This window comes from Mesoplodon mirus, assembly GCF_964341445.2.
Source record: "Mesoplodon mirus genome assembly, chromosome: 13".
Classification (NCBI taxonomy): Eukaryota; Metazoa; Chordata; class Mammalia; order Artiodactyla; family Ziphiidae; genus Mesoplodon; species Mesoplodon mirus.
In genome coordinates this window covers 12124145-12149045 of record NC_138989.1, presented here as the reverse complement: position 1 = coordinate 12149045, position 24901 = coordinate 12124145, and the positions used below count along the sequence as shown (strand labels likewise).

The 24901-nt window shown below is 47.3% G+C and overlaps 1 protein-coding gene across 1 annotated transcript in view; it reads right to left on the bottom strand.

Moving 5' to 3' along the window:
* NOS1 (nitric oxide synthase 1) overlaps positions 1 to 24901 on the bottom strand; it is a gene marked incomplete at its 5' end in the record, with an annotated part of 94506 nt that overhangs the window by 38006 nt on the left and 31599 nt on the right. The window contains 11 exon segments of the mRNA XM_082640576.1: positions 937 to 1081; positions 3389 to 3474; positions 3890 to 4084; positions 5681 to 5782; positions 8939 to 9113; positions 11330 to 11469; positions 14043 to 14184; positions 16935 to 17026; positions 18003 to 18165; positions 19481 to 19623; positions 20932 to 21060. Of these exon segments, the coding sequence (XP_082496702.1) occupies positions 937 to 1081; positions 3389 to 3474; positions 3890 to 4084; positions 5681 to 5782; positions 8939 to 9113; positions 11330 to 11469; positions 14043 to 14184; positions 16935 to 17026; positions 18003 to 18165; positions 19481 to 19623; positions 20932 to 21060 (1512 nt within the window).

Sequence of the window (24901 nt, the reverse complement as noted above, 5' to 3'; positions counted from 1 at the left end):
GTGATAAGAGAGAAGGGGTAGGAGAGAACAAAGTGATGGGGGAAGAGAAGAGAGGGAGGAAGAAGATGAGTCATCCTGAGCCATCTCCTTCGGAAGGAGATCCAAAGGTTCTGGGTGCCACTATTTCAACAGGCTCAAGTGGGTAGAACTAATAGCTTGTTGGCAGCGTGGGACCTTTCTGTGGTCACCTGTGGCCTGAAGGACTACAGAGAGTCTGGGGCAATGGGTTGGCTGTCAGTAAAGACAGATCTTGATTAAGACTCCTGGGCTTCTTACAACCAAAGGATGCTGGAATCTTCTTGATCACATTTAGGGTGGGAATGACCCAGCTGGATTTGACCAATTGTCTGCTCCGCTTCCTTTCTAATCCTCCGTCCAGCAGTGTGGAGGACCTGGGCCAAACAGGTCTGAGATACCCGCCTTAGGGAAAGATTGTTTTGCCCTATATCTTAGCATTACTTGAGCAACATTTCTCAAAGTAGGTTCTAGGGAAGCCTAGTCTCCTGAGATGCTCCTTAAAAGTAAGTGATCCATAAGCAAACATCTTTGGGAAACACTTATATTCTCTCCTCCCCTCTTTTGGGAATGATAACACGTACATGCAGATTAAAGGCTCTGAGAATTCCTGCAGCAAAGAAACCCACTGAATTGTATTAAAGGCAGAGCTTCCCAAACTGACTCCAGAATTGTCTTTCATAAACTTTCTAATATTTTGCTCTTGGGATGGGGGTTATGATTCCTGGACTCCTGGAGGGTTCCCAGGGAGAGAAGCATCAGAGTCCCCTGAAATATATGCAAATGTGCATGAGTGAGTTGATGGGCATCTTCAGATGTGCTATCACCCATTCTCAAAGGATTCTTCTTTGCTGAATTCCTTCTCTCCCCTCCCCAACTTTACCATGAAGGGTCAGAGAGCTGGCACTGCCCCCTACCCACCTTGGCGTCAAAGGCATGTTTGAAGATCTCACACAGGGTTTTGGCATAAGCCTGCGATTTGCCCGTCTCTGTGGCGTACAGGATGGTAGCCTTGACCCTCTTGGCCATGGCCTGTCCCATCAGCTTGGCTGAGAACTTGACGGCTCTGGAGGGGAGAGGATGGAGAGGAAAATGGGAAATGCAGAAAGGAGGGAGGATGCCACGCTGGGACTCTGGGGCAAGAACCATGATCCATGAAATTTAATAGGAGGGAACTTTCTCTCCTAATCTTTGATGGCTTCAGGGATACTCAAAGTGCAAGTTTAGGTGCCATATTGATCCCTTTCTTAAGTCACTCCAGACCAACTGGTCATGAGCTAACATGGTTAGTTAGTTTCATTAGTTTGTTACTTGATTAATTGATCCCAGTCTTGAGAACGTTGGTTTGCCAAGCATTGCCCCAAAAGATGATCATTCATTCCTTCACTCATTTGTTCATTCATCAAGTGTTTGTTGAGTGCCTAGCTATGTGCCAGGCATTGTTATAGGAATGGAAACACAGAGAAATGGCTGTCATGGGGCTTATGTTCGTGTGTGTGTGTGCGTGTGTGTGTATGTGCGTGCGTGTGTGTGTGTGAGAGAGAGGGGGAGAGAGAGAGAGAGAGGGAGAGAACGAATCACTAATAAATCACCAGGTATTGAGCTAGAAGAGATTTTAGAGGTTCATAAATCCACAAAGGAAGGACCAAGTCTGGTTTAAGCAGCCACGCACATCCAGGGTCTTGCAGAGGCTGATACTTAACAGGCACTAAATATGTATCTATCAAAAGAAGGAATGGATTTTAAACATACCGCTACCACCAAAGCCCTGGGGAGTTTAAATGTCAAGTCGAGGCTCTTTCTAGTTAAATGGAGAATTCAGAACCAGTGCTTCTTCCTTCCCATCCATGAATGCCTGGGCTCACCTTCCGAGCAAGCATCCCTGTTCTAACTAGGAATCTCAGAGTAGACAAATTGCTAGTTACCCCAATCTGGGGATTATCGGTGGTAAATTCATCACTTTTTTAGAATCAGGGAAACCACCCATGCTGCCAGAGCACTGGGAGCTAAAGGGGGAGAAACAGAAGAGAATAAAAGATGCCTGGAGGGTTCCCTTTGAATGATCCGGATCGTAAAAAAGCATCTATAATTAACTCCCATTGTTTCTACCCCGAACTTAATAGTGCAATTAATTCTTTAGATTTTTCCCTCCCTTCCTCCCTCAGAGAGAGTTTGAACTGAACTGAAGCCAAAGGCTGCTGTCCCTGAGAATTTGTGATGCTCTTGTTAGGGAAAGAATGGCTGCTGATGCATTCTTGCTTGGCTGCAAGATAAAGTTAGATGGAAGGAGAAAGGGGAGGGAGGGAGAGAAGGGAGAGATCCTGTGGACCATATTAGTGGATCCAGGATCTAGGTTTCAGTCCCTGCAAGACCTACCAGTCACCTGTTGAGAGCTGGACCCGAGGGGCTGAGGAAAGTGACTAAGTAGCTCGGTGCATACTAGCCCCTCTGCCAAAAAGTGAGCTCCCAACAGAGGGTCTTTGCTGAGTGGATCAGGGAGTTCTCTATCCTTAGACAGGAAGCTGGCATCCCCATTAAACCATCTGTCAACCCCACCCCACTTGTCAGCTGGTCCCCTGGCTGACCACGAGTTCTTCAGGACAATTACTCTTCAATAGCCTTGGTCCCTAACCCTCTTCCCTCCCTCCTTTTCTCAGTGAAGTCTTATTCATGTCATTCTTCAGCTCAATTGTCATCTCCTGCGGGAAGCCCCCTTTGACCTCCCAAACTGGCTGAAGTCTATTTTATGGCACCATGAATCGTTCCTTGATGGTAGCTGTGAGCTTCATGAGGGCAGGACCACATCATCTGGCTCATCATGGCATCTCTGGAGCCCAGCACAGTGCCGGGCACCGAGTAGGCACTTAGTATCCATTTGTTGGCTGAATGAGTGAATGAGTGAGTGAAATGAGAGCCAGCCCTGGGTGAGAGGCCTCTCTAGGCAGTGGTGGGCTGCAGCCAGCTGGTCCTAGCTCCTCCCAGCTCTGGCTTCAGTGACTTCCTGTTGAGAGCTTGAAATGGGCCATAGTGGGAGTATTTACACCACAGAAATTGGCAACGATTACAAATCTATTATCATTATTATGGCCAACTTTACTAATTGGAGAGCTGGTTTATCAACACAACACTGTCTCCAGGACAAGAATTTAGGAAAGTGGCGGGGAGGAAAGTGAGGTTGGGAAGAAGAAGAGTCATGGTGATGTTTGCATCCCAGACTCTGAGGCAAAGGAGGCACGAGGGGGTTGGAGAAAATGGAGAAATCATGTCACACAAGAGGGCAGAGGCGCAAGCATGTTTCCAGCCTTCTTTTCTGGGGCTCTTTGAATGCGGGGGCACATCCATCCCCCATCCCCACCTACTTTAGGAGACTTACTCTGCCAGCTTCTTGAAGCCAATGGCTCGCCGCTTTGTGGGGGTCCCATTGGTACCTTTCCAGATGTGGGTGTTCCAAGGGTCAGGCTGGGAAGAGAGGAGTATGGTCACTGCAGTGAGGGGCCCTGGCTCCTCTTGGGAGATGCTCAGGGCTCCCTGGGGGCTTGTGGCTGTCCAGCCACGTCCAACCCTTAGCCCTTGAAGGGAACAATTCTGACAGTGGTGACCACAGGGGTCCTGGCACAGAGTGGCTGGTCCAGCCTCCCTGCACTGTCCTGCTAGACCTTCCCACTCATCCCTCAGAATCCCTCTCAAACACCCTCCTTGTGACCCCGGACTACTCATTTCATCTCCATTCGTCTTTCAGACTGAGCTGTGCTGTTCAATATGGTGGCCACACTTGAGCATCCAAAATGCACGTGTGAGCTGAGACGTGCTCTAATCATAACACACACACCAGATATTGAAGACTTAGCACGAGAGAGGTGGGGAGGGGCAGGACCTGGTATTCGAAGGAGGGGGTGAGTCGGTAGTTGAGCATCTCTTGGTGGAAGACGGGGGTGATGCTGCCAGACATGGGGGGCACGATCCACACCCAGTCAGCGGGGCAGCCTCCCCGGCAGCGGTATTCATTCTCCATGTGCTTAATGAAGGACTCGGTGGCAGAGTGGTGGTCAACGATGGTCACTTTGTCACTCTGTGGGAGGAGAGGGGACAAGGAGTCAGGAGGAAAGAGCAGCTGGGGTATCTCGGGACTCCCTTGCCCATAGAGCAGTGTTTCCCAAAGGCTGGTCCTGGAGATGCTTCTAGGCAGGTGATTCTCTGCATTGTTCTTTCAATCCTGATGAGACCCAGGAGAAACACCTCCAATCTTCCTCTGTCCTTCCTCCTCTCTTTTTAAAATTTTTTTTTAATGAGAGAGGAAGCTCAGGCAACTAGAATCCAACAACTTTGTGTTGTTTCCCTGTGTGTATTTGTTTATATATTTATTTAAATGTACAATTCTCTTCTATTTATGGCAAATGGTACTGGCTCTCCATTTAGGATGGTGAGACAAAATCCTCTTAAAATAAACAATTTTAAGTAATAAGGATGAGTTTATTAAAGTGAAAACAAGTCAATCACAGCAGAGCTGGGTGGACTGAATGTCCGTGTAACCCAGCCCCAGGGCCCGTTGTAGTCTGCTGGCTTGGATTCTTACCTTGCCCAGGCAGTGTCATCCCTTTCTGCCCACAAAACTCTGTCCCTTTCCTGCACTTTTCTCTTCCAATCATTCATCTCACTCACATCTCTGCTGCCTCTGGCTCGCCAGTCTTCGTACCAGTCCACCAAAGCACCCTCCTTCATTTTCAACAATTCCTAAAACTTCACTCCCCCACGGTAGAGAGGGAAGGGAGGGGGATTCCTTCACCCTCATCCTATCTCAACTGGTCTCTTCCCTGGGATACACATTCCCCAGTATACCCAGTCTCCCTATTCCTGACATGGGGACCTATGGTTTATATTCATGTCTAGACATGATTTGGTATGTTCATTCTACTGCCTGTGGACACCTCCCATGTATGTCTGTGAGGGTCTAGCTTCCCAAACTATCACCCTCAGAGGACAGGGCTGGTCTCTACTACAGAGAGTAACCTCTATTCTGTGGGCCTCCTGGTTTGCCCGGGAGAATCCCCGCTTATGCCTTTGTACTGTTACAATTATTAGTGGTGTCCCCCCTTCGCTCTCAAAAGTGTCATGGTTTAGCCGATAGTTTTTAAAGCTATCATACTGTATATAACAGCAGTTATCACGGAGCCACATGCATTGGGGGACCTATGCTTCTGATCATGATGATGAGTTTTTGTCTCTGTTAGGTGAAAGTCTGAATGCCTAAGAAGTGGCAAGACACAGATGATGCTCGCCATTTCTTTTTTTTTTTTGGCCACGCCACGCGTCCTGCAGGATTTTAGTTTCCCTACCAGGGATGGAACCCATGCCCCCTGCGGTGGAAGTGTGGGGTCTTAACCACTGGACCACCAGGGAAGTCCCAGATGTTTGTCATTTCAGTTCTAAAAAATCATAAGCAACAAGTCACAAAACCCTTATCTTTTTGCCTCTTTCTCAAATGGTCCCCACCCAAGATCCATCATGGGGAGGAAGGCATGCATGATGGGAAGTACACCTCACTGGTAGGCAGATCCCTGCAAGGACGGTTCCTGGGAGCTGGGCTCTTCACCTTTTGCCCTGAGACTCTGAAAGGTTTTAATTCCCCTTTGAGGCTTGGCAGCCAGGAGGTGTGCCCTGGCACTACCTGGAAGCTGTACAGCACCGCAATGTTGATCTCCACCAGTGCCTGGTCCTTCCACAGGGAGGATGTCTTCCTCATGTCCAAGTTCATCTTCTTGGCCACTTCCTGAAAGGGGAAGGAAACACAGACTCATAGGCTGGGGCACCTTTGGATTTCAGACTAAAGAGGGACAGGGCTAGTGTCACCAATGAAATTCTTAATTAATTCATCAACTCATATGCAGACTAATTCACTTACTCAATTTTTTTTTTTTTAATTGAGGACAGACTGGTAGCATCAAGAGACTAGAGGGACTTGGCTGGACCTTTTACTATTGAGCTTACCTTCTAGTGGGGGAGAGAAATAGTTAATACTGTGATGAGTGCTAATTCCTAGGAAGAAAATAAGGTGAGGAAATGGGATAAAGAGGGGTATGGGGGCAGGATGAGTTGAACCAGGATAGTCAGGGAAGGACCACTGCAGAGGTGGCATACAGGTGAGTCCCAAATGATGAGAAGAAGCAAGACATTTGTAAATCTTGGGAGGGAATGTTCTATGCAGAGAGAACAGCATGCAAAGACCCTGGGGTGGGATCAGGCTTGCGCTGAGGTACAGAAAGAAGGCCGGTGTATTTGGAGGGTAGGGAGCCAGGGGGAGTTGGTGAGAGAGAGATGCAGGACTGGATTATGCTAAATGTGCTAAGGAGTGAGGATTTTATTCCAAATATGACGAGGAGGGTCTTTGGGGGACTTTAAGGAGAGATGTGGGTCTGGAAGTGACATGAGCTGCTTTCTAGTAGGAAAAGCTCTCCACCCATCCTGTTCCATCTCCAGTGTGGCCACTGCCTGGAATCTAGATCATGGGTATTTTGAGTTCATGGGGATGCCTGCCTACTCCACTTGACAGATGAGGAAACTGAGGCTCAGAGAGCTGCAGAGACTTGCTCACAGGCCACAGAGCCAGTTGGCCTCGGGGCTGGAGCCCAGGGAGATGCGTAATGCCCAAGACCTGGGAGCGGCTCCCCAGCTGGCAGATTCCTTTGGCAAAACTACTCGGAGAAAACAACTCCTGACATTTATGTTACAGCTCCAGCTAAGCTGATGTCAGGAGGAGGGAAGACCCAATAGCAAATCCATTAATTAGAGCCTGGCTTCTCACTTCCTCTGTCAATTCTAGTCACTTGTGGGAACCTAGGTCTCATTATGGGGTTAGAAAGTGACAATTTCTCAAGTTTGGGTAAATTGCTTCCCAGCCCCAGATGTCAACATTTGTACATAATGGCAGTTAGAACTGGAAGGCTGGGGTGGAAGCGTGTCTCATTTAAGTTACCCAGTGACTACTCTTTGCAATCGAAATGTAAGCAGGGATCACAATAGCAGACATTAATTTACTCTTTTGAGGCTGAGGTGTTAGGGTCTGTTTGGGGTCTTTTAGTGATGATACAAACACAGAGAGTAAGAAATTCGCTGCTTTACATAAATACATATAAAACTTGAGTTATTTTATAAAAGAAGAGCGTGTGTACAGCCAGTCATGCTGCTCTTGTTACTTCTACAGCATTATTTTGGTTAAAAGAATAGAAATTAGTTGCAAGAAAGTGCAAATATATATATATATATATATATATATATATATATATATATATATATATATATGACTTTAAAAACTCCCAAATATGACTTGAGCCACATTTCTGGAAATTGCCTGGAAATGTTTTTTCCTTTCCTGCCAGGAGTTTGTATAAATCAGTGGCTTCCCAGTAGAATCTTCTGGGGAGCTTTGAAAAATACTGGTGCCTGGGCTCCACCCTGGAGCACTTTCATCCAAATTCTGGGGAGTGGGACCCCAGCATAATAAAACTCCCTAGGTAATTCCAGTGTGTGGCGAGGCTGAGGACCCCTGGTTCCGTTTTCCAGGCCAGCACCCATGGAATTTTTTTAAATTGAGATAAAATTGACATATAACGTTATGTGTATTTCAGGTGTGAGAGATATTGGTTTGATACATTTATATATTGCAATATGATTACCGCTGTAGGGTTAGTTAACACCTTTATCCAATCAAATAATTACCATTTCTTTTTTGTGGTGAGAACAATCAAGATCTAGTCTCTTAGCAACTCTGAAATTTACAACAGTATCATTGTTGAGTATAATCACTATGCTGTGCATTAAATCTCCAGGAATTATTTATCTGCTAGTTGCAGGTTTGTACACTTCCACCACATCTTCCCCAGTTCTCCTGCCCCGCCTCCCCAGCCCCTGGTAATCACCACTCTACTCTCTGTTTTGGGGAGTTTGGCTTTTTTAGATTCCACACATACGTGAGATCATGTAGTATTTGTCTTTCTCTGTCTGATTTATCTCACTTAGCATAATGCCCTTAAGGTCCACCCAGGTGAACACCCATGGATTTTAATAATATAAACCTAACGCTTGTTTCCGAGTTCGAATTTTGCCCTGTGCTTTATTTACTGCGTGATGTAGGCTCAGCACTTAACTTCTCTGTTTCTCAGTGTTCTCTTTTGAAACAAGGCCAATCACAGCAGACTGTGGTTACAAACAACATTTGCTGACAAAAACCACGGCAATCCTGATGCTTTCACCGAAGTGGAACTCCAGGGAGCAGTCCGCCCCAGCACTCTTTTGTAGATCAGGATGACTCAGCCCTGGAGAGAATCAGAACCTCCACCCAGAAATGTACACGGTGGGGAATCACTGTCAAGCCTTGTTTTTTTAAGAAAAGAGACCAAAAATGTCCCATGTTCATGGGTCGTTCTCAAAACCTTCTAACAAGGCTTGACACTGACAGGCAGTGCAGTAGAATGCTTATGAACTCGGATCATAAAGCCAGACTGCCAGGGTGAGGGGAAGAAAAAAAAGCCAGACTGGGTTCACATCCCAGCTCTGCCACTCCCTAGCTGTATGATCTTGAGCTCATCGTCATTTTAACCCTCCCAAAGGCCTCAGTTTCCTCATCTGTGAAAGGGGAATTATCACACCTGGAGGTTGTGGTAAGGATTAAATGAGCACCTAATACATGCAAAGTGCTTGGAGGGGTGCCGAGCACACAGTACACGTACTCTTCTTTTTTTTTTGTAGTACACGTACTCTTAATGCCACGGAAGGCTTCACAAAGGCCAGGGGGCATCCCCAGAATTGCAGATTCTGTTTTAACCTCTTCTAGTTTCCAAGCCCCAAAGCTCAGCTGTGGGAAAGGACAGCTGAGCCCATCCCCTTTGCCTTCTGCTTCTGCATCATGATGACCAAGAAGGGACTTCACCTCCAGGATGTTGTATCGGGAGCTGTCACAGTAGTCGCGGACGCCAATCTCTGTGCCCATGTACCAGCCGCTGAAGGGACAGGCACTGAACTCCAGGCCGCCGATCTCCAGGAGCATGTTTGACACAGCGGGGAGGCCGTACCACTTCAGCCCAAGGTCCTTGAACCATTCAAACCTGCAGAGAGAAACACAGCCCAGCTCACCATGGGACAGGAGCCTCATGGGAAGACACACAGGCGGGATATCCTTAGTCTGGGGATGCTGAAATGCCAGTGACTGACTGGGACTTACTATGCCAGAATCTAATTCCTGGGCTCGTGTCAGACCTGTGGGATCACAGCTTCCACAGCTGTGGCCTGAGAATATGCACTTTAACATGTTTCCCAGGTGATTTGGATGGACATCCAGGCCTGGGAACAATTGCCTTGGGCTGCTGTTTATCTCCTAAACCCACCCTGAAGGTGAATCTAGGAGAAAGTGAGCATTGCTGAGTTCCTTCTGACCTCAGGACCTTTGCACGGCAGTTCCTTCCTTCTCTTTCCCTTCTGTGCCTGTTCAGCTCTTACCCTCCTTTCATTCTCAGCTAAAATGCTATTGACTCTGGGAAGCCTTCCCTTATGCCTGATCTGGGTTGGGTCAGGAAGCTTTATGCCTCTAGGTACCATAAAATTTATTTTATAGCATTTTATTGGAATTAAGTGGTTATTTGGGTAACTGATCTCCTCCTTGAGACTGAAAGCACCGTGGAGGTGGGGACCAAGTCATCTACAAAACCCAGCACAATGCCTGGCTCAGACTGGGAATAATAAACAGTATCGAATGAATGAATGAATGAAGGTCAAGTTTCACCAGGGAGACTGGGTAAGTTCCCAGATATTGGGCAGTGTCAGGAGCCTCAGGACACTTGCCCCCTCTCCAGGGCCTGGACTAGGGTGAGGCAAGTAAGGCACTAGCCTTGGGTGCAAAATTTAAGGGGGCACCAACAAACCCAGGGATCAAGATCAATACTATTAACTTATTTACACAATATTGTAAATTAATTCAATGTTTTTTTAAAAAATCAAAATTAATGCAAAAAAAATCCATGACAAACAAAATATCAAAACTTTAAATAGGGCTTCCCTGGTGGCGCAGTGGTTGGGAGTCCGCCTGCCGATGCAGGGGACACGGGTTTGTGCCCCGGTCCTGGAAGATCCCACATGCCGCGTAGCGGCTGGACCCGTGAGCCACAGCTGCTGAGCCTGCGCATCAGGAGCCTGTGCTCCGCAACAGGAGAGGCCACAACAGTGAGAGGCGGGAGTATCGCAAAAAAACCCCCAAAAAACAACTTTAAATAAAGACAGGCTCCCACCTTGCCCTAACTCGCCTCACTTGCTTCCCCCTAATTTCAGCCCTGACCTGGTCTTTGTTTAAAGTTTTGATATATTTAAAAAGTTAATTTTTATTTTAAAAAATATTACATTAAAATACTATTTATCTTGATGATTGTTGTTTTTTTTTTTTTTTTTTTTTTTGGTGCTTCCCCCATCAATTTTGCCCCTGAGGCCAGGGTCTTACTGTGGAGTTTCTTTACTCTCGAAAAGTGTAAATTCTATTTGTGCTGCTGGTCACAGCCCTCATAGCCCCATCCCAGCCCCAAATTGCTTTTGACCTTGAGCTGCGTCAGGTCACATAGAGTTTTAAATGGCTCCCTCTATTTAAAATTTGTGCCCACAACGACATAGGAGGTGCTTCTGCTCTTTCAGCCCTTAGGGTTGGAAAAAGGGCAGGTCCAGGTTGATGGCTTAGGAGTGGGGTAAGGAGGGAGATTTTTTTTTTAACTGAAGTATAGTTGATGTACAATATTATATAAGTTACAGGTGTACAATATAGTGATTCACAATTTTTAAAGGTTATACTCCATTTATAGTTATTATAAAATACTGGCTATCTTCCCTATGTTTTACTGTATCTCCTTGAGGTTTATTTATTTTATACATAATAGTTTGTACCTCTTAATCCCCTACCCCTATATTGCCCCTCTTTCCTCTGGTAACCACTAGTTTATTCTCTATATCTGTGAGTCTGCTTCTTTTTTGTTATATTCACTCGTTTGTTGTATTTTTTAGAGTCTACATAGAAGTGATATCATACAGTATTTGTCTTTCTCTATCTGACTTACAAGGAGGGAGATTTTGATTCAGAAAAGATGGTGGTCCCTGGGCTGGTGAAGAAGGAATTATTGATGTTGAGGGAGCTCACCTTGCCCTGGCCCCATGATGAGGGTAGGAACCAAGACCCCCTTTCAGCCTCTGTCTGGGCTGGAGAGAGAGCGGGGGGTGCAGGGTTGGGTAGAGAGGGGCACTGGGTAAATCCACCCACCCTCACCCACCCCATGCCAGTCCCTCTTACTTGGGGTGCCTGATGGGCACTTCCAGCACCAGCTCTGGAGGAATCTGGAAGAGCTCAGGGTCATTGCCGTTGGCCTGGAGCAGGAGTGGCAGGACATCGAAGCGGCTTCTTGGGGGTTTCCAGCCCTGCTGGATGCAGATCTGCAACCAGATCCGCCAGGTCAGGCCACCATGCCCCAGACCCTCCAGACACAACAGCAATGGGGGGAGGGGCAGAGGTCCCAGTGCAAGCCCGCCAGCAGCCCCCCTGGAGGCTCTGGGTCACGGCCACCTTCTTTATGAAGTTCTCCCTGACATCATCAGGTAACTAGTATAACTTTCTGTGGTCCCACGGGACAGAAAGCAAACGTGTCCTCCAGCCCCTCACTTGGTTATGTTTTCCAGGTCTTCCCTGCCAACTGGGAACTCTGGGAGCAAGGGCTGAACTGACTCTTGCATCTGTGGTGCCCTGGCACAGTGCTGGGCACGCCTACGCACTTGCTCCGGAAGTGTTTGCATCCGGTGCCTAAGACATGAAGAAAATCTACCAGATTTGATGAGGGCAGATCTCTCAGAAGGACCACATAAAATGCATCTGTTAGAGCAGCTATCCTATCAAAATATAAAGCGAGCCACATAGTAATTTAAAATTTTCTACCAGCCACATTTTAAAAATTAAAAAAAAAAAAAAACCCAGAGCAAAACCTGGTGAAAATAATATATCATTTAAAAAAGTTTTAATTTCAATAATATTTAATTAAATTAAATAATGATGGGGCTTCCCTGGTAGCACAGTGGTTGAGAGTCCGCCTGCTGATGCAGGGGACACGTGTTCGTGCCCCGATCCGGGAAAATCCCGCATGCCGCGGAGTGGCTAGGCCCGTGAGCCATGGCCGCTACACCTGCGCGTCCGGAGCCTGTGCCCCGCAACGGGAGAGGCCACAATAGTGAGAGGCCCGCGTACCGCAAAAAAAAAAAAAAAAAAAAAAAAAAAGAATTATAGCACGATATTAATTATAGTAACAGTAATTAATTATAGTAACAGTAATTTATTAATACTGTACTAAAAGCATTACTATATCAAATATTAATATCATTATGTATTAATATATTATTATATATGGCATATATATAATATATGGCATATATTAATAGTAATAATATATTAATAGTATATTTGACATTAAAATTAAATATGCAATTCATTTATTAATCCAATAAAATATAAAAATTTATAATATATAACATAATTAAACACCGTTTAATAATAAATTATTAAATAATTAATATTAATATATTTAAAGATGTTTAACATAAAATTAACTATACTTATTAATACAATAAAATGTATTAATTTATTAATAAATAGAAGTAGATTAGCCCGATATTATCCACAATATTATTTTTCAATAGGTAATCAAGATACAAATTACTAATGAGATCTTTTCCACTCTTTTTTTGTTCCCTGTCTCTGAGACCGTGTTATTTACACTTAGGGAATGTCTCAGTTTGGACTCGCCACATTTCAAGTGGTCACTAGCTACATGCAGCCAGTGGCTGCCGTACTGGGTGAGGGGTTTTGAAAGTTACAATTCTGTGGTTATGTTTGGGGTGACTCTTTCTGCTGGGTTAGTAGACAGAGGAAGCACAGAAGCGTGGGTTTAGAACATGTTGTGTCAGTGAGGTTTCTGGAGACAGAAGGAGAGGGAGAGGCCATGGTGTTTCTGTTCCGGCGGCCACAAGGACAAGGTCAGCCAAGTATACAGTTAGAGGTCAGCCAAGTGGAGCAGAGAGTCCGGCTGAGGCTAAAAGACACAGGTCTGACTCCTGGTTGCCCTGGTTATAGCCCCCTCCCCAGGATAGTAATATTTTAAAAAGAAAAGCCACTTGCAAATGGAGTCAGCAGTGATGAGGGTGTGGGCTGGCCCTTGGCCTAAGCAGCTCCCTCGTGGGGTGGAGTTTGAGGGGGGTTTGAGGAAAGAACGAAGATAAAGCAGAATGGCGGCTGAGTGGGTGACAAATAAAGGAGGTACCAGGTCTGTGTGCGTGAGATATTCCAGGCATGGGCTCTGCCTATTATGTCTCCTGTGGGCATAGCTTGTGGAAGCTTCCAGGCCTTACCTGTGCTATCCGCCCACATCGCCACCTAGAAGGAGCCCTGGATGGGGAGAAGGTGGTATTCATGTTCCTAGTGGCTTTTATGAACTGACTTGGGCTGCCAGCAACCGTGGTGGTACTGGAGAGTCCAGTCTGTCCAGAGGGGGGTTGGGTAGGGAGAAATGTTGTACAAGGAAATGAATGAATGAATGAAGGGTATGAGTCTGACATATTACCCAACTCAGAAAAGATGATGTCAGACATGGCTTCCACATGTCAGTTCCTCTCCTCCCAGGGGAAGGCAGGAGATTGGAACTGTACTTCTAGCTTTTCCTCTGCTCCTTTAGTAGCCTTGGATAATGTGTTTGGCCTTGGTGAGACTCAGTCTACTCATCTGTGAAATGGGGCAATAGTTCCCATCATGAGGGTCGGGCAAGGTAATGGCCTGAAAATGACCAAATGACCAGCTGTAGCAGAACCAGCAGGACTAGAGGCAGACAGAGCAGGAGCTCTGGAGATGAGTAAGCTGTACCACACCGACCACTCTCCCTACGATAATATTAAACTAAGAAAAGTCTGTGGATAAAGACAGTTTGGGAGGATGAGAGACCAGCTGGGGGAGGAGTGGGGGCACGCACCTCTGTGAACTGCACGCTGGCTGGATCCCCCAGGATGGAGCCGTCGGGCTGCTTGTAGCCAGCATAGCGGATGAGCTGGGAGTTCCAGACTCGAAAGTCATGCTTGCCGTCGGTCCTCTGGGGAAATATGGTGATGGCAGATCTGTGGTGGAGAGAGGGGGACGTTTGGCACCAGGGCTGGCCTTGCACTTTGGGGACATAGTGGAAAAAGTGTCGTCCAGGCCAACGAGTGCATAAGGCTCAGGGCCCATGGTGCAGCTGTTGGAAGGGGAGGGACCTTGCCCTGTCTCTCCACTGGACCGCTGGGTGAGGAAGGGTGGAGGATAGGAGGCCTGGTGCCAGCTCACTGAAGGAAAGAGAATGTGTCTCTAACTGGAGACTTCCAAACAATCTTGACTTGGGCCAGTTTTCCAGAAAGTTCTTTTGCAGCAGGTAATCCTCAGGGAAAAAAACATCAGATCCTGTTTCCTTTCGAGAGCTCACCACTGATTCCCAGTTTTAGTCTTTCTTTTACCACCATCACTATTTATTGTCCCATTTGCTCACCTCCTGTACCACAGCAAAGTCTACAGATTTACGAGTAATAAGAAATCAACTTCCATTTGTACTCGTATTTGTTTACTTTGAAAGAAAACTGAAGATCGCCCCTGGCCTTGCCCACCTAAATAGGCAACTGTGAGACCGTGTACTGTTATTAAATTGTAGAAAGATGTGGTTGCCTATGGAAGGCACCTCACTGGAGCCCTGCTCCCTTTTTGTTAAAAGGGAAATCAGCGTTTTGGAGAGCTGTTATAATGATGCCTTATCCTCTTTGGTACCATCAGAAGGACTGAAACAAATGGAAAGGAGAGTAATTTTTTCACGAAGTGGTTTGATAGTATCTCCTGCCAGGAGCTCCTGTTACCTGGACTCATCAGTTCCATCCACGGACCAAATCCTAGGCTATGGAAACCACATCCTGGCTTGTGTCAACATGGGGATGACATCATAGGTCCAACCCAAAGCTCACAGATCTGCTCCCATTCACATCCTGCCCCTGGAATCCTGCCCTGCTGCTCCCTTGGTTGGAGTCTGTTTCTGCTGTCATGTACCCAATTTCCAGGCCCGATTCAAATTTGCTTTCTCCACACAGCATCCCCTGTCTTATCTAGTTCCCAGGGCCTCCTTTTGAGCACATTTAGGTCATACTGTCTGCACAAGGCAATATTGCATTTAATACTGCAGGGAGTGGTGTGTCACACCTCGGGGTGAGTCTAGGACCCAGGCTGAAGGCGGAAGTCATACAGAGCCAAAGATGCTCTTAAAAATCTCTTAGCAAAGGTGCCATATTGGAGATGAACACAGACTGAGTAAAATTGTGAGCATTTCCCTCCAGCATTAAACCACATGTCTGTTTCTTCGGTTGAGCAGCAGATAAAGCCTGTTTGTGTTTGTTTATATATATTTAAAAAGTGTGTTTAGAAACTCCAGAATCTCACACAGTGGGGTGGGATGCTTACTCTGTGTGTGGGAATGAGCCCAATGGAAGACATGGAACAGGTTTACACCTCCCATCTCCCAAGCCTCCTAAGCATAATGTCGCAAAATGGCAAGTCTAATGCCCTGTACTGTTTGAATTATATCTCTCTCCCTCCCTTCGTCTCCCTTGTCCACCTTCCTCCTTTAGGCTTAGATAGTTTCTATACATGGTATACATTCTCTTATGGCCTCTCATCGTGTCCAGATGTGTAGTTTCAAACTTGTAAAAAAAAAAAAATTAGCCAAACATTTCATCAATAGAATATCTCATTTAGACCCGCCCCCCCAATACAGAATTGAAAAAAGTAAAGGTGCACTGCCTGCCCTGTGGCGATCCCCGCCCCATATTACCCCATCACAGCACCATTTGAAAACTACCAAAATAACCCATAAACTCCTTGAGGCCAAGACCTTGACTGGGCCCTCCTTTAATGTTAGGATACGCAGGAGGGCTCTTTATTGTTTTCTGAGGGGTGAGGTCTTTTAGGAAAAAGATCTGAATACTAATTTCCCAATCAGGCCCTGGGCCTAAATTACAGGGTCTTTTCCTATTGGTGGGCTCGGCTGGCAAACACCATTTCCTTCTCAAGGAAGAGACTTGTCCAAGAAAGCCCATGCTTAATGCCAATAGGTCACTTTGGGGATAAGCTCAGTGTAGCCTGAGGGCTTGTGGGAATATTCCTGCAGTGGTCCTGCATGGCCCCAAGATGGGGCTGGTCCTCAGCTGCTGGGAACAGATGCAGGGGCAGGACTGAGGGAGTAGGATTAACAACTGTCACTGCCTGTCTGTGGGGCCCCAGCTGTTCCCGTCTAGCTGCTCCTCTCCCAGCTGAGACTTGCCAATGTGGAAGCCACCAGCTCACATTGGCGCCTTCCTGCCTTGGCCTGTATCCTGTGGCTTTGTTCTTCGCGGGGGGGCAAGAGGAGTCCCAGGTGTGGCTCAGCTTGGTGGAACCAGAAACGGTGGTCCCCACAGCAGCAGGAAGAGAAATTGCCTTTTAAACCCAGGGAGCCTCAGAGGCGGCTCCAGGCAACAGAGCAGGAGCTGGTAAAAGCAGGTCACCACCAGCAATGGGATATTCCTATTCCTGGGAATCTGAAACATCCCTTCCTGTTTCCTCCGTGGGTGATATTGAACTGTAGGATAAACATGATTTGGGTTGCTGTAGTCTTGCAAACCACACGGGAGTCTGTTTCTCCCGGGAGAGAAGGCACATGCTGGTTAGAACGAGGATGCCAGGCTACCTCTCTCGGCTTGACACCTGTCCCCGGGAAAAGAGGGGGAGCATTTCCTTCACAGGGGAGTGAACGCCAGACCCAAGCGTCAACAATGGGGGGACATCAGACTCCGCTCCCCTAAGCGGGTCAGCTCACCTGAGGTTCCCTTTGTTGGTGGCATACTTGATATGGTTACAGATGTAGTTGAACATCCCGTGAGCCGTGGTACAGTCGCGGGCATCGAACACCTGCGAGGGGTATATCGTGGGAGTGATCACCTCCTCCTTCCCCATTCATCACCCCCAGGGCAGCCCTCCCAATGGAGGAGCGCCCAGAGCCCACCCCGGCTGCTGCGCCCCTGGAGTAGCGAGCATCTCATTACTGAGCCCCAGGCTGGGTTTTATCTTTTTTTCTACCCTAATAACTATGGCCAATCAAACCAGGAAAAATCCCCTAGAAGTAGGCATGGAGTGTAAGTGAATGTAGGAAAGGGATGCTGAGCAGAGGAGGGGCTTTAAATGGGCTGCCTGTATCTCCTATGAGGTTCCTAGAGATTAGGGACTTAAAAATAAAACAACAACAAAAAAACCAGACACCCCGCCCCCCCAACCCGAGACCGATAACTAATCTACTTCCAAAATGAAACTATTCTCTAGAGGAAAAAAAATCACACCAGGGGACACAGAATCTAATGCTTTTAGGGAGTAGGCAGATAATGTAAATAAGGAAAGAGAGGAGGTATAAGACAAAAGGGGCAAGTGGGGTCTGTAGTAAACTGGAGAGTATAAGCCCTACCTAGAGACATCAAATTCAATTTTTTTTTTTTTTGTGGTACGCGGGCCTCTCAATGTTGTGGCCTCTCCCGTTGCAGAGCACAGGCTCAGGATGCGCAGGCCCAGCTTACGGGCCCAGCCACTCCGCAGCATGTGGGATCTTCCCGGACCGGGGCACGAACCTGTGTCCCCTGCTCCGGCAGGCGGACTCTCAACCACTGTGCCACCAGGGAAGCCCCAGATTCAATTTTTAAAAACGATTGTTTGGGCTAAATAAGATATAAGCCAGATTCAGTCATGATCTGAGAATTTGGGACCCCATGATCACCATCTGAGAGTTCACCGTAGCCACCAAGTGCCCTTGCTAGGAGCTGACCCTTTTTAAAGCTCATTCCTCTCCCCCATAACCCCACCAAAGGGCTCTTCATAGTATCTGAGCCTGACTGCCCACCTGCAGCTTGGACCACTGGATCCGGCCGACGCAGCGGGAGGCATTCCTCCAGGCGTGCTTGGCCCCGTAGATGAGCTCTGTGTCCTTGAGCTGGTAGGTGCTGGTGGTTTCAATCTCTTTGCTCACCTCTTCCAGCCTCTCCATATGGGCTTTGGAGCCGAATCTGAGGGAAGAGAGAAGAGACATGGGAGCATTACCGTCTCTACTAAATTAGAGGTTGGTGGAAGGAGTGAGCTATTACAGGAGGCCAGAAGCCACAGAGTCTGGATTGATATCTGGACACAACAGTTTCAGCATAAAGCAGAGATTGGCAAACTCAAATGCCTACAAAGGCCCGGCAGTGTACATATGACTGAACTGGCTGGATGGGGACTGCAGCAAACAGGTGAGCCTACGCCTGGTCCAAAGGGGGCAGCCCCAACTCTGCTCTAGCTTGCTGTTGTCTGATAGGAATGGGGGCCTGGTACTGCCAGATCTTCTTTCAAGAGAAACTGGAAATCTGATTTTTAAAGGCAACTCTTCTAATTTTTTTATTTTTATTTTTTTATTTTATTTTATTTTTTAAATAATTTTTTTATTAGTTTCTGCTTTATAACAAAGTGAATCAGTCATACATATACATCTGTTCCCAACTCTTCTAATTTTTAAATGGTGGCAATAAACTGAATTTTAGAAAGTTAAAAAATTCTTATGAAAAGGTTCAGGCTTCCAAAAAGGTAGAGAGAATAATGTAGTGAATACCCATGTCCCAAGCCTAAGAAATGACAAATAAATAAGAAAATATATTATAGTTCCTTGGGGACTACTCTGCACTGTAGCCCACTTTCTTTCCAGGAGTGACTGCTGTTTTGAATGTGGCATCTAGCATTCTTAGGCTTTTGTTTATATTTTTGCCACTTGCGTATCTATCCCCTAAACCACGTATAGTATTTTTCTGCATGTTTAAAAAGTTTATGTAAATGGGGCTTTCCTGAATGTATCCTTCTACAGCCTGACCTTTTCTTCCTTTGCTCAAAGTTATTTAGGAGCTTCATTTCCATGAACATGCAGAGTTTTAACCTGTTCATGTTCTCAGCTGTATAGTATTCCATTACAGAGAATGCCACAGTTTACTTACACATTCTCCTATCAATGGAGTTGAGATTGTTTCCAGTTGGCTCTTTAATTTTTTTTTCCTATTCTAACAATATTTCAGTGAACATTCTTATGCAGGCCTTCTTGTGAACAAGTGTGAGAGTTTCTTTAGGGAATATACCCAGGTGTGGAATTGCTTGAAAAGCTTCAAATTTAAGCAACACTTTGCAGGCTAAACAAAAACACTTCTAGGGGCCAGATTTGGCCCTTGGACCACCAGTTTTTGACCTCTGTGCATGGCAGGCAGAGGCCTTATGCTCGGGTCTTGGTTCACCTATCTGCACATTTGGACCTGGAGTCTTTGTACCCAGTACCCGGTCTTCCCAGTGTAGACATGAACTTGCCTTTTAATTGATGAGTAGTACTGATCAATAAACTCTTTGGCAAGAGGGAAGAGTTGTTCTTTTGTGCGGATGTCTTCAGGCCTTCGTATTTGCTGAGGAAGCATGATGGACCCCATACAGATGTGCTCGGTACATCCCGTTCCCTGGAAGGAAAAGAGATTTGGGCTATTACTTCATTTCACCCAACTGTGGCACGTGTAGGGTTGTGGACCTGGATCTGACATTCGTGGTGGAGTTTCCCTGGCTTTAATTCCCAAAGCGGATTTCTCACATACCAGCTTCTCGTCACTGTTGGACCTGGTTATCAGCCCAGGTAAGGAAAGGGCAAGCATCAGTTTAAGGTCCTGGATGTGTTTGCTCTACTTAACCGGGGGGAGGGGGGCTTTGTGACTGCCATCCCCTGGGAAGCAGAACCATTGGTGCTGAATCCCCCAATATGTTTTGATCCCCTGTTGATCAAGAAGGAGCTCGTAGAGTGATTATAGTAACTTGTTAGAATGTGTCTGTGGGATGTTGATTGCAGAACATAGCCCTAATTCTCCCCTCCCTGTATTCACACCCTTTGCTATGTGACTTTACAGCAATTCTCATCAAGAGGTAAAGCCTCTTCCATCTCCTTTTGAATCTGGGCTGGTTTGGGCCAATAGAATATGGCAGAAGTGACACTGTGCCCATTCTGAGTCTAGACCTCAAGAGATCTTACACATTTCTGCTCATTCTCTCAGGACACTGCAACCAGCATGTGAAGGAGACCAAGCTAGCTTGCTGGAGGACGAGAGGCCGCATGGCGCAGAGCTGAGTTACCCCAGCCAGGGCCACCCTAGACCAGCCTGCCGAGAGCTGACCCCTCAGATGATCGCAGAAGCAGGAGATCAGCAGAACCACACAGCCCATCTGCAGGCTTTTGGAGAATAATAAGTGGTGGTTGTTTTAGGTCACTAATTTTGGGGGAAGTTTGTTACACTCCAATAGCTAACTGATACAACATTCCTCCAGGAGGTCCATTTTCCAGAACGATGTAAAACAATAGATTGGTTGATTGACTTAAAAATATATAAAATTTAGAGGACAGACTGAAAATCAAGAAGGGTTTGTCCAAAACTCCATCAGTGGTCGGATTGTGTAAGAGAAAAAGAACGTACTTAGAACCAGCAACTCCCCTTTTGAGTACAAGGGACACAAATAAAAAGTATTTGCACAAGTAAGTATCCACCAGTGGTTCTCAAATGGGGATGAATTTCCCACCCAGGGGACATCTGGTAACGTCTGAAGACATATTTGGTTGTCACAACTTGGTGGGGGGGTACTGGCATCTGGCTGGCACAGGTCAGGGGTGATGCTCAACATCCTATAATGCACAGGTTGGTCCCCACAATAAGAATTACTCAGTCCCATGTGTGGATATTGCTGGGGTTGAGAAACCCTGGTCTCCCCCTTGCTGGGTTACTCACCAACGTGCTCTTAAGGTGGAGGGTGTCAGAGAGAACCACACTGGTCTCCCAGTTCTTGACCTTGAGGAAGCGAGGGCACTTGGAGGGGCTGCCATTCTTTGTGGGAGACTGTTTTCCCGAGGCAGGGGGCTGGAGGAGAGAATAAAGATGAGATATTCTGCATTTGAGGGCACTGGAAGATTGTTTCCATTGGTATGGGGAGAGGTGATGCTCTTCCTGGAATCTGTCGCCAGCCACCAACTGTCTGTGACTCTCTGGGATGGACACATACAAGGTAGCTGGGAACTTGGTCCCTCTACCTGAGGCACCATGGAAGAATGTTTCAGGTTCTGTTCTGGGGAGAGGGGTCAGGAACTCAAAGGTGGTCTCTCTGGCGTCTAGCACAGTGTCTGGCACATAGCAGGGACTTAATGAAAGTTTGTGGAATGAATAAGTGACTGAAAGAACACTGTCAGTGATAACAGCCCTCAGGGCGGAGGAATCAAACCTGAGGCCGGGTCAAGTTACTTGGATTTCTGGGCCTTCCTGCCATAGCCCGAACTCACCCTTTCGGGCAAGTACTGGGACAACAAAAAGTTTATGTGAGAAAGGTTTAAAGCATAGAATACTTTCCCCCGATTTCAGGTTTCTGCTTTTCAAAAAGGCCAAACACATCCCTGCCTCCGGCCTTCGCACTTACTGTTCTCTCCATCTTGAATGTCTTCAGTGATCCCTTTGTCTTCACCTCTGTAAGCAAACTGTCCAGTAGGTGAGCGGGGATAAGCCTGGGCTGACAAATGTCAGCCCGTATCCATTCTGAACTTCATCGATAAGGATCACATTCTGTCTTGGCTGTTTCTGAGTGGTTGTCTATCTGCCTGGGCAGAGGTGTGCTCGTGCATCAGACAAGCATCAGCAACTCTAAGGGACAGGCAGCAGGCACACCCTGATGCAACAACCGAGCAAGGGAGGGGTGAAGATGAGGCAATGCTGTGTCACTCAGGCCAAAGAGTAGAGCAGTGGGCAGTGACCTTGAGGCTGGGCATTCACACATTCAAATTGTATTTATTGAGCACCTACTATGTGCTAGACACTGTTAGGCATTGGGGACACTGAGGTGGACAAGGCAGTCAGGATCCTTGTCCTTCTGGAGCATCGTTTTGGGAGAAGCAGAGACAAATAATAAGTAAACTAATATGTGGATGATATAATTTCAGGTGGTGATAAGAATATAATATAGAGGGAGGTAATGGTGACAAAATGGAGGGGAAAGAGGCAAGTGCAAAGACCCTGAGGTAGGGATGGGTTTGCTCAGTTCAAAGCACCAGCAAGGAGGCCAGTGTGGCTGGAGTGGATGAGTGAGGATGAGTACAAGGAGATGAAGTCAGAAAGGAGGCAGGGTCCACGTCTCATCAGCTTGGAGGTGCTCAGGCTGGCAGGGAGCTGTGAATTAGGATTAAATCAGGTTAAGCCTAGGACAGAAATCCCAGGGAACTCTGAAGGCCAACTACTGAAAACTAGCACTCAACGAGCACTTGCTATGTTCCAAGCAACAACATCCCCATTTTGCAGATGAGGAAACTGAGGCACAGAGAGGTTAACTAAGTTGTCTAAGACCACAGAGCTAGTAAGCTAGAGCCAGGAGTCCAAGCCTGGCAGTCTGGCCTTTGAAACCATGCCTTTAACTGTTTGACTATCCTGCCTCTTGACGATCATGCACAATTCACTCACTCATTCATTCATTCATTCATTCAACACATGTTTATTGAATAACTCCTATGTGCCAGGCAAGTCAGTAAAGGCCAGGGCTACAAACATACAGATGTGATCTGTGCCCTCACGGAGTTCACAGTCCAATGGGGATGGTGATTTAATGAACCATTATAATTGAGTGAAGTGGGTGCCATAACTCGGGACGTTGGCAGTGTGTAGGGGGCTGTGGAAGCACACAGAAGAGGCGCCTGACCCAGAGTATTTGACTTCTAAGTCAAGACCCGAAGGGTAAGTAGGTGCTAACCAGGCAAAGAAGTGGAAGCACAGTCTTGCTGGCAGAGAAGTGAGAGGCATAGCCACATTTCCGGCCAAGGAAGAGGAGCTCTGTGCTAAAGCATCCATGCTGCCATGTTGGAGTCTGGGGAACAGGAGGCAGGTGACAGCATGCCACGGTTAAAGATCATGCCAGAACCGTGCAGGGAGCAATGGCAGAGAACAAAAGGAAGGTACCATGACTCATGATCTTCCACACCCCCCTGCTCTGGCCAGACCCAGTCATCCCCAGTGGCTCCCATCTCAGTGTTGGGTACCGCCATCCATCCACCACCTGTGCATATGCCACAGGGAGGAGCTTCCTGGACATCCTCCTCTTTATCTCCCACCCCCAATCCATCCCTGACTCCCCTCCATTTTAGCCTTCTAAATAACTCTAGAATCCATTTGGTCCCCTTTCTCTCCATCTACTGGCCGGCACCCTGTCCGAGCCTCCATCGTCTTTCACTGGGGTGACTGCAACAGCCTCCTAAATGTTAGCCGTTCATCACCATTGGTGTCGTTATTCTGCTACTGGTAAAACTTGTAAAATCCTCGTACAACGACTACTGCTATCAGCGTTACTGCTCTACTGCCACCCCGGGGGCAGGAGAAGGAGATGGATGAATTCCCTAATAGGGAGTAGGCAAACTCCCTATTTGCCTTTCTATCCTGCTAAACTCTTAAGTTATTTTACTCATGTCCCCACGTGAAGCCACGTCCAAACTCCACTTCCTTGGAAGGCCTGTCCAGACAACCTAAACTTCTTTATTTCGGATTCTATTTCCACTCCTGTGTCTTCCCCATCAGATGTCCAGGTGATGGAGGGCACCTCTGGGCAGGCCTTCGTGGTGACAAATTCCTCTGATGGTGCCGACGACCTGCATCCTTGAGAAAATAAAATCCTACCTTTCCTGCATGGGAGGCACCCCAGACGTCCTCCCTAGGCAGGCCGTCACTTAGCCCATTTAGAAACTCTGGCTCTTAACACCCTGGAGGTTGAGGGGCAGCTGGAATCCCACAGTGGGGATAACAGACATGGTGTTGGTGCTGGGGTCAGACCCAGGACCCGTGGAGGTGACAGGAGGGTAGGAGGGCAGGGAGCCTGACAAGAAGGGAGGAAGAGAGGGGTGGGGCGTGGCCGGTGGGCAGGCAGCCGGCAGCAATCATTGGCAGGGCGGAGGGAGTGAGATAACAGGCAGTAAAAGAGACCATGCGCTGAGGGTCCGGATGTGCGAGGAGTGGTCATTACGAGACAAGTGATTGGGGGCCCAGGCGCGAGGTGTGCCATTCTGCACCCCAGGCTGTGTGAACTGCCCACTTGAAACCAGGCATTAGGGGGCCTCTGGCAGGGCTGTTGTACTTGGGCTTTGATGTTTTAATTAGCCAGCAGTAATATTAGATGACTCAGGAGGGGACAAATGGGGAGATTAATATAGCACTCAGGGGCCTGCATGGGGGAGGCAAATGACTTTTCTGAGTGGGGACCTAAGCTAAAGATTCAGATTAGTGGCCCTTGTGGGTTGTTAAGCTGGGGATGGGGCACAAGTGGACTTTGGGCTGCAGCTGTGTGTGTTTGATTTGTGTCTGGGGTAGACAGTGGAAGCTTTTCAGGTCGCGGGAGACACGGACTTGATTTCAGTGGGTTCTATGGGAGGGCTCCTCGATGCCTGTTCCTCAATTTGCAAAGGAGGCTCTGAGCTCCTGGGCATTTCAAAGGCTTTGTCCACACCTCTTTGCTTGCGGAGCCTGCAGAGAGGCCCTGAGGAAATGGAAGGAAAAGATCTCGCAACCCAAGAGGAGACAGCAGGGGAGGTCATGTCAGCCTGGGGACCTGAGCCAGGAATTCAGCTTGCAGGAGCCCCGGGATCCTCATTCCTTCCCCCTTTCCCTCCCTCCCTGCTTTCTCTCTTTCAACAAATACACACTGAATACGTACTGTGTGCCAGGGACTTGTGTTCTAGGC